Here is a 15918-nt window from a genome sequence, read left to right on the forward strand (position 1 = left end):
CCCAGATTGGAGAGGGTGCAGGCCGGGCTGAGGGTCAACCCCTCCACCACCACCACCCGTGCACGAATTTCGTGCACCGGGCCTCTAGTAAAATTATAAGCAAACTAGAGGCCTGGTGCATGAAAATTCATGCACTGGAGGGGGCGCCATCAGCCCGGCCTGCCTTCTCTTACAGTCTGGGAGCCCTCAGGGGCAGGAGGCGACCCAGCGATCAGGGGAAGGCGATGCCCCTGTCACACCTTTGCTGCTGCCTCAGCCGGCCCTGGTTACCTGAGCCTCAGGCGGCTGTAGGTGGCTGGGGGCTGAGGGGATTGGGGGCTCTGGAGGCAGGCACACGGCAAGGCCGGGCCCACCTCAGGCCTGGCCTTTCCACGCGCCTGCCACCCTGGTGGGGCTGAGGGGACTGGGCGCCGCCATCTTGTGGCTGTGGGCGCTGCCATCTTTAAAGGCATGGCAGTCAATTAGTGGCAGTCAGCATATTCCCTCTTTATTGGTTGTGGGCGCCGCCATCTTTGAGGGCGGAGCAGTCAGTCAGCATATTCCCTCCTTATTGGCTGTGAGCGCCGCCATCTTTGAGGGCGGGTCCATCAGTTATCACATTCCCTCCTTATTGGCTGTGGGTGCCGCCATCTTTGAGGGCAGGGCAGTCAGTTAACATATTCCCTCCTTATTGGCTGTGAGCGCCGCTGTCTTTGAGGGCGGGGCATGCAGTTAGCACATTCCCTCCTTATTGGCTGTGGGTGCCGCCATCTTTGAGGGCAGGGCAGTCCGCATATTCCCTCCTTATTGGCTGTGAGCACCGCCATCTTTGAGGGCGGGTCCATCAGTTAGCACATTCCCTCCTTATTGGCTGTGGGTGCCGCCATCTTTTGAGGGCAGGTCAGTCAGTTAACATATTCCCTCCTTATTGCCTTGGGCGCCGCCATCTTTGAGGGCAGGGCAGTCAGCATATTCCCTCCTTATTGGCTGTGAGCACCGCCATCTTTGAGGGCAGGGCATGCAGTTAGCACACTCCCTCCTTATTGGCTGTGAGTGCCACCATCTTTGAGGGCAGGTAAGTCAGTTAGCACATTCCCTCCTTATTGGCTGTGGGCGCCGCCATCTTTGAGGGCAGGGCAGTCAGCACATTCCCTCCTTATTGGCTGTGGGCACCACCATCTTTTGAGGGCAGGTCAGTCAGTTAACATATTCCCTCCTTATTGCCTTGGGCGCCGCCATCTTTGAGGGCGGGTCCATTAGTTAGCATATTCCCTCCTTATTGGCTGTGAACGCCGCCATCTTTGAGGGCGGGTCCATCAGTTAGCATATTCCCTCCTTATTGGCTGTGGGTGCTGTCATCTTTGAGGGCAGGGCAGTCAGTTAACATATTCCCTCCTTATTGCCTTGGGCGCCGCCATCTTTGAGGGCAGGGCAGTCAGCATATTCCCTCCTTATTGGCTGTGAGCACCGCCATCTTTGAGGGCAGGGCATGCAGTTAGCACACTCCCTCCTTATTGGCTGTGCGTGCCACCATCTTTGAGGGCAGGTAAGTCAGTTAGCACATTCCCTCCTTATTGGCTGTGGGCGCCGCCATCTTTGAGGGCAGGGCAGTCAGCATATTCCCTCCTTGTTGGCTGTGAGCGCCGCCATCTTTGAGGGCGGGTCCATCAGTTAGCATATTCCCTCCTTATTGGCTGTGAACGCCGCCATCTTTGAGGGCGGGTCCATCAGTTAGCATATTCCCTCCTTATTGGCTGTGGGTGCCGCCATCTTTGAGGGCAGGGCAGTCAGTCAGCACATTCCCTCCTTGTTGGCTGTGAGCGCCGCCATCTTTGAGGGCAGGGCAGTCAGTCAGCACATTCCCTCCTTGTTGGCTGTGAGCGCCGCCATCTTTGAGGGCAGGTAAGTCAGCATATTCCCTCCTTATTGGCTGTGGGCGCCGCCATCTTTGAGGGCAGGGCAGTCAGTCAGCACATTCCCTCCTTGTTGGCTGTGAGCGCCGCCATCTTTGAGGGCAGGTAAGTCAGCATATTCCCTCCTTATTGGCTGTGGGCGCCGCCATCTTTGAGGGCAGGGCAGTCAGTCAGCACATTCCCTCCTTGTTGGCTGTGAGCGCCGCCATCTTTGAGGGCAGGTAAGTCAGCATATTCCCTCCTTATTGGCTGTGGGCGCCGCCATCTTTGAGGGCAGGGCAGTCAGTCAGCACATTCCCTCCTTGTTGGCTGTGAGCGCCGCCATCTTTGAGGGCAGGGCAGTCAGTTATCATATTCCCTCTTTATTAGATAGGATAATCACTCTGGTGGCAACATTGAAAGGTGGATATAACCCGTATAGGACATAAAAGCTACATTTTAAACCAGTTTGGTTCAGGGGATAGGACATTGGCCCGTGGACGTAAGGGTCCTGGGTTCAGTTCCCATCAAGGGCATGTACCTCAGTTACAGGCCCAGTTCCTCGCCCTGGTGAGGGTTTGTGCAGGGCACCCTCCGATGTGTCTCAGTCACATCAGTGTTTTTCTCTCTTTTGTGTCGCTCTCTCTGTGTCTCTCCCCCTCCTTTCCACTCTCTAAAAAAATCAATGGAGGAATGTGCTCTGATGAGGATTAACAAGAAAAATCATTTAAGTATAAAAAATTGTTCTAAGTATTTTCCAAATCTAGGTATAATATTAATCTTGCACAAAATGTAAATCCAATTAAGAGTAACAAATTACTTGTTTATGAATATTTTCTTTCATTAGCACAACATATAAAAATTTACCATAAGTTGATTTTATATTTATCATTGACTTTCATTACTAAGAAAATGGAATTAAGCCCTGACTGGTTTTGCTCAGTGGGTAGAACATTGGCCGGCACACTGAAGAGTGGTGGGTTTGATTCCTAGTCATGGGCATGTACCTGGGTGGCAGGTTCAATTCCCAGCCCGGAAACATATCTCTCTCTCTCTCTCTCTCTCTCTCTCTCTCTCTCTCTCTCTCTCATCTCTCATCTCTCATCTCTCATTTCTCTCCTCTCTCTCTCTCATATCACTCTCTTTTACTCTGTCTAAAATTCAATAGGAAAAATATCCTTGGGTGAAGATACTGAAAAAAGGAAATGAAGGGAGGAAGGAAGGAAGAAGAAGGGAAAGGAAGGAAAGGAAAGAAAAGAAAAAGAGAAAAAAAGTCATTAAATGAAAACCCAGCTGCTAGTATTAAAACTACTGAAAGTCAAATATACTAATTCAGAATTAGGAATACATTTTGTGAAAGCAAGAGAAACTCTTTTCCTTTTTCTGCAGTGCATAGTATAGAGCTGTGTATAAGTAATATAATGACTTGGTTGATTTCTTAAATGCAGTTTCAGTTTGTTGCTGGGAAAATGAGATTAATATTTCAGGTATTATAATTTTGAGTTTTGTCATTATGAGACATGTAGGTAAAATCCCTTGTAGATTCCAAAATATTTTGTTGTATTAAAAACTTTTACTACATAAATTGCAAGAAATCATCTTTTTTGTTTTCATTACTCTCTCTGACTTTGGTTCTTTAGACGAGGGGTCGCCAACTGGTGGCGATTTGGTTGATTCAGAGGTCTGAAAGCTTGGCGACGGCTGCTTTAGACCACATCATCCCTGGATATTCTAGAGCAGTGATGGCGAACCTATGACACGCGTGTCAGAGGTGACACACAAACTCATTTTTTTGGTTGATTTTTCTTTGTTAAATGGCATTTAAATATATAAAATAAATATCAAAAATATAAGTCTTTGTTTTACTATGGTTGCAATATCAAAAAATTTCTATATGTGACACGGCACCAGAGTTAAGTTAGGGTTTTTCAAAATGCTGACACGCTGAGCTCAAAAGGTTCGCCATCACTGTTCTAGACTATCTAGCCACTCACTATTTCTTTTTCCTTAGCAGTCAAACTTACTCTTCTCACTGGCTACCTGCCTCTTCTCCAAGCAAGTTAGCATATCATTATCAAATTAATCTTTCTAACCACTCCATTTCGTTAACATCAGTCTCAAGAACCTTTTTCTGTCTCTCCAGTTTCTGTGATATTCTGAAATTCACTTTTAGTTTGTTATTCACTACACTCTAGTGCTCTCAGAATTCGTCTCCCTTTGTGAGTCCGTAATGTGGAAAGTCTTCTTGCTTGGTCTTTTCTTGAGCCCTCTCTCTCACATCACCTTTGTTCTCATCTCAGGAATGCCCATGCCCCTCCTAATTTTTCTAAATGTACTCATTCTTTGATATAGTTTAAACTCTTCTACAAAACCTCTTCCTATACTATTGTAGCTCACATTGAGATGTAATCCCCTAAAAGTTGTAGAAGTTCTGCAATCCATTATTATCGTCATCATTCACTTTGACAAATCTTTCTAAATTAGACTTAGCTACTTAAGAACAGTGCTTATCTTTTATTAACTCCATTATTTTTGTAGTACCTACCATGTGCAACTGTAATGGTTGGGATATTACCTTATAGAGCAGTGGTGGCGAACCTTTTGAGCTCAGCGTGTCAGCATTTTGAAAAACCCTAACTTAACTCTGGTGCCGTGTCACATATCATATAGAAATTTTTTGATATTTGCAACCATAGTAAAACAAAGACTTATATTTTTGATGTTTATTTTATATACTTAAATGCCATTTAACAAAGAAAAATCGACCAAAAAAATGAGTTCGCGTGCCACCTCTGACACGCATGTCATAGGTTCACCATCACTGTTATATAGGGTGCAGCAGCTACTTTTTAAAGGAGTGATTTAATCAGGGAAGTATAATTCACACATAAAGTCAGGTAACTATGAGTTGCCCTGTATAAATAATTTAAATACTGTAGAAGTCTTGGCAAAATATCAAACAATGATGCAAATGGCATTTGAGCTATGCACTAAAAGATAAGGATAGTTTTAAAAGTTGCAGATGAAAAGAAATAAATGCAATTAGGAAGTATATGAAATATAAACAGCTATTTATCCAGACTGGCTAACTTACAGGTGCTGTCTCAGAAAGCAGTAGTGTAATTGAAGAAAGTGGAAAGCCTTTTTGAATGTTGGTCTGAACATTTTGAACTTAGTGGACAGTGTTATAGTGAATAATATAATCATAGCTCATGTTTTAGGAAAGTGTTTTATTTCTTTCACACTACCTAATACTACCTAATACAGAGCTATGCTTTCAGTTTTTATCTGAAAGAACAAAATTTATATTTCTACTCCTTTAACACTTAGAATTGAACAGAATGTTCATTTTTATTTCATTAGCTAGAAAAAACTTTTTTCTTTCAGGCATATTCTCATTTCTTCATATTGATTTTTTGGTTTGGTTTTTTATTTAAATTATTTAGAGTAATTTAGATCTTAAGTCAGGTTATTCTCTGTTTTTTTTGTTTTTGTTTTTTTTGGAGAGTAAGATGAGAATGAACAGTGTAAATTTAATTTATTAGAACCAAAGCCTGTTTTTCATTTACAGTGAAAAAAATACCTACACAATTAAGTCTTCATTTTGTAGCTTGAATGCCAAAGAAATCTTACATAATTCAAACTGCAGCCCTACTCAGTTTGTCTCAGTGGTTAGAGTGTCAGCTCTAGGATTTGAAAGGTCTCAGGTTTGATTCCCATCAACGGCATGTACCTTGGTTTGATTCCCATCAACAGCATGTACCTGGGGCACACGTAGGAGGCAACCAGATCGATGTGTCTCTCACATTGTTGTTTCTGTCTCTCTCCCTCCCTCCCACCCTCTCTAACAACTCAGTGGAAAAAATATCCTCAGGTGAGGATTAACAATAACAACAAAAAAGACAGACTAGATTTACTGAATTCTTTTAGTGTGTGTTTTAAATCTGACATTAATATCTATTCTCTAGGGTCATGTGAAGGTGGTGCGCTACTTAGTCAAAGAAGTCAATCAGTTTCCATCAGATTCTGAATGCATGAGATACATAGCAACCATCACTGATAAGGTAATGTGTTGATCAAATTCATCCCACTATATGAGCTAGGGATTTTATTTAATTTTATGTACATATATCCCACACTAAGAAAAAAGTCTTAGTTTGAGCAGTAATGCGTGCTGTATAGCAATTTTCATTTATCTATTATTTGGGAATGAAGTATGCTGTTTAAGAGACTTTTAGGATTATTTAATCTAATGAAGTAGTAAAATATTCTTTGTGATTGATTTACTTTATTTTTTTAAAAAAATACTAAACTAATTTTATGTGAACACTAAACAATTAAAGCATATGTTGTTATTCATTAGTATTATAATCTATATATGTGTATCCAGACTGATAATATATTCAGAAATTAACAAGCCCAGTGGATTTTTTTAATACCTAAACACAGATAAACATAGTACCTTTAATTGTATGAAGAAATTTTTAATGTCTTCAACATGATATAAAAGTGGGAGTAACTGTCATCTTAAGAATGAACTGGTTAGGATTATTAGAGATTTAATTGAGGTCTTCCCCTAGTGCCATTTTTATTTTTAGTTTATAAGACGTACTCTGGAAATCCAAAGAGGTCAATACATATAAAAATGTCTATTATATTTTCTCAGCAGTTTTTAACCTAAGAGTGAGCAGATTTTCGTCATAGGTTTTATTTAACATAGGTTTTATTTAACATAGGTTTTATTTAACATAGGTTTTATTTAACTTTCACTGTCTTGCCTGCCTCTAGATTTCTCTGATAATTAACACTCCTGGGTACCACTAGGTTTTTGGAGGAGAGGGGAAGATTAAAATTAAGGCTTTTTGTTTTTATAGGGAAATAGTCCTTTCCTGATAAAAAGTGTTCTGAGAATGAAACCACTGAGAAAAATTTGTAATACATATGCCTTTGACATTTCATCAGTGATTCTTGAACATGAGGTTTTGGCAACAAAGCTTAAGTATGTGACAGTTGTTATCAGTTAAACACTTCACAGAATTTTAAATCTGTTTTCTTGATTAACATTGACCTTTTCCTTAAGCCTATTAACCAGCTGATATAAATTATTACACTTCCATTTGCTGTATGATTTATATTCGATTTATAGGAGTAAATAATTTTACTTTCCAAAGTACCAGTCAAATTTATATTTTGAAAAACATTAGAGGCTCTTTCTTGTGTATTTTTATTAGCATTATTTTTTGCCTTACCACTGATCTTAATAGCTTATGTTCATTCAATGAAGTGCCTTAATTAATATTTTAATATTTTCATTAAACATTAATTATTTTTTGAGGCTGGAAACATCTTGATTTTTTATTTTAGGAGATGCTGAAGAAGTGTCATCTTTGTATGGAATCAATAGTACAAGCCAAAGATAGACAGGCTGCTGAAGCAAACAAAAATGCCAGTATTTTATTAGAAGAGTTAGACTTGGAAAAGGTAATTAATGATAACCTTTACATGTGAAAATACCTACTTTTTTCCCTTTCTGCTATATTCCCTTTAGTTTGTAATCCTTTTTAAATGTTTCATTTTGTTGCTTTTGCTTTAAATTATGTACATGGTTTTCCCTCCAAGTTTGGCTCAGAGAGAATTAAGAGTATTTTAAATGTCATTAAAAGAATTTTCTTTGTCATCAAATTATAGGAATTGCATTGACCTGAAAGTCAGAAAACCTAGGTGCTAATGCAGCTTTAGTCTTATCTCAACTAATGAGCTCGTAATCCCCATCCAAACCTATACTTCAAAGATCTTAGACCTTGTAATTTGTTGACCATATATTTACTAGAAGTACCAAATGCAGTACTGAGGCATAACCAACTAGTGAAATACATCTTGGTGGAATGTTTAATGAGTGTATCTTTTAAATGGGTGAATTCTCATGTACTTTTCTCTTTCAGGCAGACTACATCATTTCCATCTTCCCAAGGGGAATATAATACTCCAAACAACATATAGTTTGGGCAGTTCCATAGCTCCTTTCTGACTTCCCCTTCCTATCAATAACACTGTCCTCAAGAATGTAATAGAAATAGTAATCATGCAGGAAATTTATAAAGGATAGTGATAATCACAACCTTTTGGATTTGAGTCAGGCCCATTTTGCTATTATATTTGCAGACTTTGTTACACTATATATTTCATTATTTCATTTTGCATTAAGAAAATATGGCCATGGCTGGTTTGGCTCAGTGGGCAGAGCATTGGCCTGCAGAGTGGAAAGGTCCTGGGTTTGATTTTGATCAAGGGCATGTACCTTGGTTGCAGGCTTGATCCCTGGCCCTAGTTGGGGCGCATTCAGGAGGCAAGGAATCAATGTGTCTCTCTCATAATTCGTTTCTTTTCTTTCTTTTTTTGTTTTGTTTTGTTTTGTTAATCCTCACCCCAGGATATTTTTCCATTGATTTTTAGGGAGAGTAGAAGAGAGAGGGAAAAACAGACTTTTTAATCACAAAAGGATGCCTGGCATGTTGTAGGTACTCAATAAATATTTGGTGAACAATTAAATCTTTACATATTAAATGTAAATTAAATATTTTTTTCAATCCTCACCCCATATGAGAGAAACATATCCATTGGTTGTCTCCTGCATGCTCTCTGACCAGGGCCCAGGCAGGAGAGGAGCCTGCAACCAAGGTATGTGCCCTTGACCCGAACTGAACCTAAGACCTTTTGGTCCACCGGCCCACGTTCTATCCACTGAGTCAAGTCGGCTAGGGCTATCATTGATGTTTGTATCTCTTCTCTCTCTCCCTCTCCCTTTCTCTTGGAAATTAATAAAAATAAAGAAAATATGAAGTATTCTAAACACTTTATTCTAATTTAAGTGTGAAAATATCGAGTTATTTTCTGGAAAAAATGTATTTAATATTGGGTATTCTTCATTTTAAAACTTTCTGATTTAGATTCTGATCAAACAAAAGTTAGCTTTTTGGCTAATTTGAAGTTTTTTTAAAAAGCCCATTGAGAGTAATTATGAAAAATACTGTAACTATTACTTGACCTATTTTCACATTTATTTATTAAAAATCTTTATTGTTGAAAGTATTACATTATGTCCCCTTTTTCTCCCATTGGCCCCCCACCTGGCCCCCTCCCCAGGCCTCCACCACCCTATTGTCTGGGTTATGCATATATGCATAAAAGTTCTTTGGTAGATCTCTTCCCATCCCCCCTCACCCCCCCACCCCCACCTTTCCTCTGAGATTTGACAGCCATTTCTTTCATTTTTGTGAATCTAAACATTTTTTCTATAGCTGAACATAGACATCTATTTTTAAATAAAATCTTTATTTTTCTCATACCTTTGATCATACATTACGTTAAATACATTTAGAATTTATTGCATACATATGGATTACAAAGTAGGAAGCAGCTTTATTGTCTATTCTCAATCAAATTCATTGTTTTTTCTTTGTTACAATATTGTGTTCAGTTTAAACTGTGAAATATGCAAAGATGACTAAAGAAAAGCATAGTCATCATAAGTTAATAACTAAAGTTCTCAACTCTGTAATTACCTATAAAGTCTTTTAAGAGCCTACATGATGTATCCACCCACACTACTCCTTACACCTCTCTGGTCTTTTTTTATTCCTTTCTTTTGGTCACTTTGCTCCATCCATTGTCCATCCTCTTTTTGCCCTTGCTGTGCCTTCTGCCTTGAATGTCTCATGCAGATGCCTCATATTTTATTCTCCCTTCCACAAATACTCTTTTTACTCTTGTAACTTATTTTTGCTTTCAAATATTCTAAATATTTTATTTAGTTATTTTGTTTATCTTTCCCACTAGAATATATGCACCACAAAAGGATGCCTTGCATGTTGTAGGTACTCAATAAATACTTTTTAAGAAAATCATGCAAGCCCTAGCTGGTTTGGCTCTATGGATAGAGCATTGGCCTTTGGACTAAAGGGTTCTGGGTTTGATTCAGGTCAAGGGCACATGCCGGGTTTTCGGGCTCCATCCCCAGTAGGGGGCGTGAAGAAGGCAGCCAATCAATGATTATCTCTCATCATTGATGTTTCTAGCTCTCCCCTCTCCCTTCCTCTCTGAAATCAATCAAAAAAATAAATCATGCAAGCCCTGGCCGGTGTGGCACAGTTGGTTGGGCATTGTCCCATGCATCCAACAGTTGCCGGTTCACTTCCCAGTCAGGGCACATGCCCAGGTTGCATCTGATCCTTAGTGAGGGTGTGCAGGAGGCAGCCGATAATTGTTTTACTTTCACATCGAAACACTTTCTCTCTCTCTCTAAAACTCAATAAAAAAATCCTAAAAAGGAATAGTGCAAGCATATTATTGTAATACTTGCTTTTTCCCCTCAGTAACTGATGGATATTGTCAAATGATAGTGACTTAAATAACTGCAGAATATATCCCATAGTAAGTTTGTTTCCAGCTTTTTATCACTATAAAAAATGTTGCAATAAACATCCTTATACATACTTTCTTATATTTTGGTGCTTTTATTTTTACAGAGTAAGTTTCTTTGCTTGGGCCAATATGTTTTAAATTTTATACTTTCAGAATATTTTCTTACTCTACCATCAACAATACATCAGTGTCAATGTCTTGAATTCTTTTTTTTAAACCTCACCTGAGGATATTTTTCCATTGATTTTTTTTTTTTTTAAGAGAGAGAATGGAAGAGAGGGAAAGACAGAGAGAAATATCTGTGTGAGAGAAACACATCAATTGGTTGCCTCCTGCATAAGCTCTGACCAGGGCCTGGGCCGGGGAGGAGCCTGCAACCAGGTATGTGCCCTTGCCCTAAACCCGGGACCTTTCGGTTCCCAGGCTGATGCTTTATCCACTGCACCAAATCGGCTGGGGCTTGAATTCTTGCCAACATTTACCTTGATGTTTGTGCTTTCAAGAACCTCAGATTTAAAGCAAGTCAAAGGAATTTTCAAATTACACATGTTTTATCATATTAAACCTCAAAGGTGATAAATAATTTTTAATTATAAATTAATTAAACGTTAAGTTGATTCATATGCACTGATACTTTATAAACAATTTTGAATGGGGGTGGTACATAAAATTCTAAATTATGGAGAAGCTTCTATAATTTCAGTATTTCTATTTGAAGAATGACCAGATTGGGATTTGATAGGGTTTGGTTCATTAGTTTTTAGTTATGATTTACTTCTAGGAAAATAATACTTGCCATTTGAAAGACAGTACATTTTGGCTCCACCATTTCTGATTTAGAAACAATCACTGGAATTGGTCTTATTTGGTCTAAGCTGGATTTCTACATGGGTAACTTGTTGCTTATATAAACATGTTTTTTTGACCAGCCTAATTTGAAAATTTTGGTTAATAGATTTGTAAGAACTGCTGCTGAGGATGGTCCCCATTATATTTACAAGATTCATTTCCTCATCATTATTCAGCAAACATTTATTTACTGAGCATTTACTATGTGGCAGAGTCTCCACTTTGGAACAGTTCATCCTGTCGAACTATGGAATTTTCAGTTTATTGCTTGTTCTCTTAGGACATTAACAACTAGGTTTTGTTCTTGGCTGTTAGAACCCTTAGTCGATATTGTTGGTTTGTGTTTTTGATATTTGTTTCACGCTTCCACTTTACTACTTACTGTTGCTCTTCTTACCTTTTCTTTATTAACATTCATAGCCTTTTAGGGAGAAATGTGGGGTACATTTTTACAATATTTGTGATATATATTTTCAGGGTTTTTTTTGCCATTACCTAAAGCTATTAATATGCCCATCCCACAATCTCAATTTTATACATTTCATTCTCTGATTCCTATCTTTTCAGTTTTACTCCCTCTAGAATTCTACCTCCCGTAATCCTGGCAATACTCTGCTTACCAATAAAATACAGGATCCATTTATCCTACCACCCTTCATAGTTCCTTATTCTTTTCTTTCTCCTTATTCTCATCTGTACCCTAGTAACTAAATGTGTGTAGAAAAACAACATTCAACCTTGATGACTAATTTTACTTTAAATGTGTGACAGCGAACCCTTCAATGCTACCCAAGAGTCATTCTCTATTCCCCTAGTTTGGTTCATTCTCCCAGCCACTATTTATTAATTTCTTCTTTAGCCTCTGGCTTTGAGTACATCCTCTTCTTCATTTTCACTTGATGATCTAGCATCCTACATCAGTGATAAAACTGAAGTATCAGAAAACTGCTAAAACTTATCCCACTCTATCTACCTACCCACCAATCCCTGTACCCATATACTTTCTACCAGTTACTAAATAAACTTTGTAACCAGTCCCTGCATTTGGTCTCTCTTGCAAAACACTGGTGTAGCAATTATCTTTTCTGTGTCATTTATCCTCCACTCCTGGATTATTCTTATCATCACACAAGCTTATTTATCCCATTTAAAAAAACAACAACACTGTTTCTTCCAATCCTCATTCTCCCCAATTTTTAGTTACAAACCCATTTTCTTTGCTCCTCGTGTCTAATCTTCAATTCTTTCTTTCTCTTGAATCTACTCCTGCTATGTTCTCACTCCCACAATTCCACCAAAATAAACTACTTTTATGGTCTTCAGTGACTTTCATGTAGCTGAATCCAGTGATTACTACTCTATCCTTATCACTTTCTTCATTTCACTTTCATTATAATACCTGTCTGCTCTGCTTGTTCCTCCTTGTCTCCCCTCTTAGTTGGTGAGCCCCTTAGCTCATTACATGATCTAGTTTATCCACTGGTCATTTCATCCTACTTCTTAGCTTTAAATACATACCAGCTGATCCCTAATTTGTATCATTAGCCCAGACACCTTTCCTAAACACTATTTTCGCATATCCAACTTACTACCCAACATGCCCATTTGGATACTTAAATAAACCTTTCATATGGGTATCCTTAACTCACAATTCTGTCTTGTAATTGCTCAGGCTAAAAACCTTGAAGTCATTGTTGATTTCTGTCTATTCTCTAATGTTTTGGAAAATCTTGTTACCTTTGCCTTAGAACTATGTATATCTAGAATCTTAATCACTTTTCATCACTCCTCACCCTGGTTGAAGTCATGAACATCATTTCTTACATGTATTACCTCAGTAGTTAACTGGTCTCCCAGATTCCATTATTGCTCTTTATTCTCTCTTCAGTGCTTAGAGTAATCCTCTTACATCATTTAAATCAAATCATCACTCTTCTCAAAACCCTCAGAATAAGAAGATCAAGCCCTGACCGTTTTGGCTCAGTGGATAGAGCGTCGGCCTGCGGACTCAAGGGTCCCGGGTTCGATTCCTATTAAGGGCATGTACCTTGGTTGCGGGCACATACCCAGTGGGGAGTGTGCAGGAGGCAGCTGATCGATGTTTCTAACTCTCTATCCCTGTCCCTTCCTCTGTAAAATCAATAAAATATATTTTTAAAAAAAGAAGAAAAAAAGATCAATTCTTTAAAACACCTGCCAGGCCTTAGGTGAACAAGCCCCCTAATACTCTTTTTTTTTTTTTAATATATTTTACTAATTTTTTACAGAGAGGAAGAGAGAGGGATAGGGAGTTAGAAACATCGATGAGAGAGAAACATCGATCAGCTGCCTCCTGCACACTCCCCACTGGGGATGTGCCCGCAACCAAGGTTACATGCCCTTGACTTGAATCGAACCCCGGACCCTTGAGTCCGCAGGCTGACGCTCTATCCACTGAGCCAAACCAGTCAGGGCCCCCCCCCTAATACTCTTGACAGTCCTTTTTTACTATTCTGAGCTACACTAGCCTACTTGAAAATACAACTTATGCACTGGCTGTTTCCTTTGCTTGAAATGCTGCATACCTTTTAGATGTTTGCTTAAACTTCACTTTCATGAGGCTTACACTGATCACCCTGTTTAAAATTAAAACCCCTTGCCATAGCCAGTTTTTCTTAGTGGTTAGAGTGTCAGTGTGTGGACTGAAGGGTCACAGGTTCTGTTCCAATCATAGGCACTTACCTTGGTTGCAGGTTCCCCAGGCCCAGTCAGGGCACCTGTGCAACCAGTCGATGTGTCTCTGTCGTATCAACATTTCTGTCTCTGTGTCTTTCATTCTTAAAGAAAAAAAAAAAATCCAGTGGAAAAAATATCCTCAGGTGAGGATTAACTGTTTCCATATACACACTTCTTTGCCCCCTGTTCTCGTATTCCTGTTTTACATTGTATGTAACACCTCTTTAGAAACTAGGCACAGTGGGCAGATTTTGCATATGTAAATACGGCCACTGTGGATGGAACATATTTGTGGAGGGAAATATTATGTTGTTGCTCACATATACCGTGTAGTTAGGCCTACCATGGTTGCGTCTGTACTGAACATGTACATGCTCTTTTTTCTTGTAATTATTTTCTAAAAATTACAGTGTAACAACTATTTACATAGCATTTACATTGTATTGATTATAAGTCATCTAGGGATGATTTAAAGTATACAGGAGGATGTGTGTAGATTATATGCAAATACTAAGCCATGTTATGTAAGGGACTTAAGCATTCTCAGATTTTGTTACCTGAGGTGGGGTGTGTGTGTGTGTCATGGAACCAATCCCCCATGAATACCGAGGGACAACTGTAATGTTTTTTATGATTATCGTCTGCATATCCCCCAAACCCCAATTAAATGTTAGCTTCTTCAGCTTCATGAGAGCAGGGTTAGTTTTGTTTAGTTTACTGAAGAGTTTTAAGAGACCTGAACCATGCTGAGTACATACAGGTTATCAATAAATTCTTGTTTGATTTTGTTCCTCACATTTTTATCTCTTTTCTGTTGATATCACTTCCCATTATTCAGAAATGAACTCTTGATGTCACTTTCATCTTCTCACTTATCTTACTTCCCATTCCCAACATCCACTTAATGACTTAGTGTTGTAAATTAATTTAATCCAGTGCCTGAAACAGTAACCCCCCTACATATTAACTGTATTGATGTCATCATCATCACTTTTACTGAGCTTTGGCAATTTCTGTATTAGCTTCTGTTCCATCCTCTTGAGTCATCTCTTCTCATTATTGCAGTAGACTTCTTAACAGTCTCCCTTTTAAATAACTAGCTTTGCCTCTGTCACTTTTTGCCTTCATTCTAATCCTTCATCCTAGTGTAATTCTTTCACAGTTCCCTTAGTTTTCTAATACGCAGGTGGGATTGCCTCACTCCCTCTTCAGAAAACTTTCCGTCTCTTCATTATCTACGTGGGACATTCCGAACATTCAGGTTCTCCTATCTTAATTTTCCAGATCCATCATTCACTATGGTTTTCTACTCCTCACATATCTCATTCACTTTCATATATCTACATTTTTGTGCAGGTGGTATTTCTTTAGTCTGGATTACCTCTTCCTAAATCCTTACGTTCTCATTTTTAAAATCTTAACTCTTAAATGGTACTTTGTTCCTGATTCCTCACTTAAAGGGCACCAACCCAGCTGGTGTTTTTTCCTTTTCCACAGTAAGATTATTCTACAACTTGACTCTTCAAAGCCTCTACCCTCCCCCCACATACTCCTAATCCCCTGTAAGTGAAATGAGGCCCAGGCAGGTTTCTTGTGAACAAATTAGGATGTAGACTAAATATCTTACTGTTTTCCTGTACCTCCAGACTTATTTGAATCTTAATGGTTTTATTCTGTTTGTTTTCTTTGGGATCTTGTATCAGTTTTTACCACCTCCCCCATACTCCTTTATCTTTATCTTGAGTATCTGCTATTTCATCAAGTACTACCCTCTGCCTACAACTTAAGGTAACTATCCTAATGAAACTTTACCTCAAACTTAGTATTTTATTTCCTTCTCCAAATATTTTAAGAGAATAATCTTATTGACTCTGTTACCAGAAAGGGGACCTAGCTCTGAGTGGATCTGCCTAGGGCCAGCTAGTAAAGTGTGAGTTCTTGGCTTCGTACAAAAAATAAAATCACAACACAATCCGGGTGAATTTTAGAGGACTAGTATTAAAGCTGGGGGCAATGAAACAAGGAAGGGCTGGGGAAATGAGCCTAGGCTGATCTGCTTTGG

At 39.0% G+C, this 15918-nt stretch overlaps 1 protein-coding gene across 5 annotated transcripts in view; it reads left to right on the plus strand.

The window, feature by feature from the left end:
* ANKRD17 (ankyrin repeat domain 17) overlaps window positions 1-15918 on the plus strand; it is a gene marked incomplete at its 5' end in the record, with an annotated part of 174194 nt that overhangs the window by 120679 nt on the left and 37597 nt on the right. For all 5 annotated transcript variants that reach the window (XM_081101267.1, XM_081101268.1, XM_081101270.1 and 2 more), the window contains 2 exons: window positions 5840-5935; window positions 7236-7352. In XM_081101267.1, the coding sequence (XP_080957393.1) occupies window positions 5840-5935; window positions 7236-7352 (213 nt within the window). The remainder of the gene's footprint in view (window positions 1-5839; window positions 5936-7235; window positions 7353-15918) is intronic.

The sequence above is a fragment of the Myotis nattereri genome (assembly GCF_964212035.1).
Source record: "Myotis nattereri genome assembly, chromosome: 1".
In the NCBI taxonomy this organism is placed as follows: domain Eukaryota; kingdom Metazoa; phylum Chordata; class Mammalia; order Chiroptera; family Vespertilionidae; genus Myotis; species Myotis nattereri.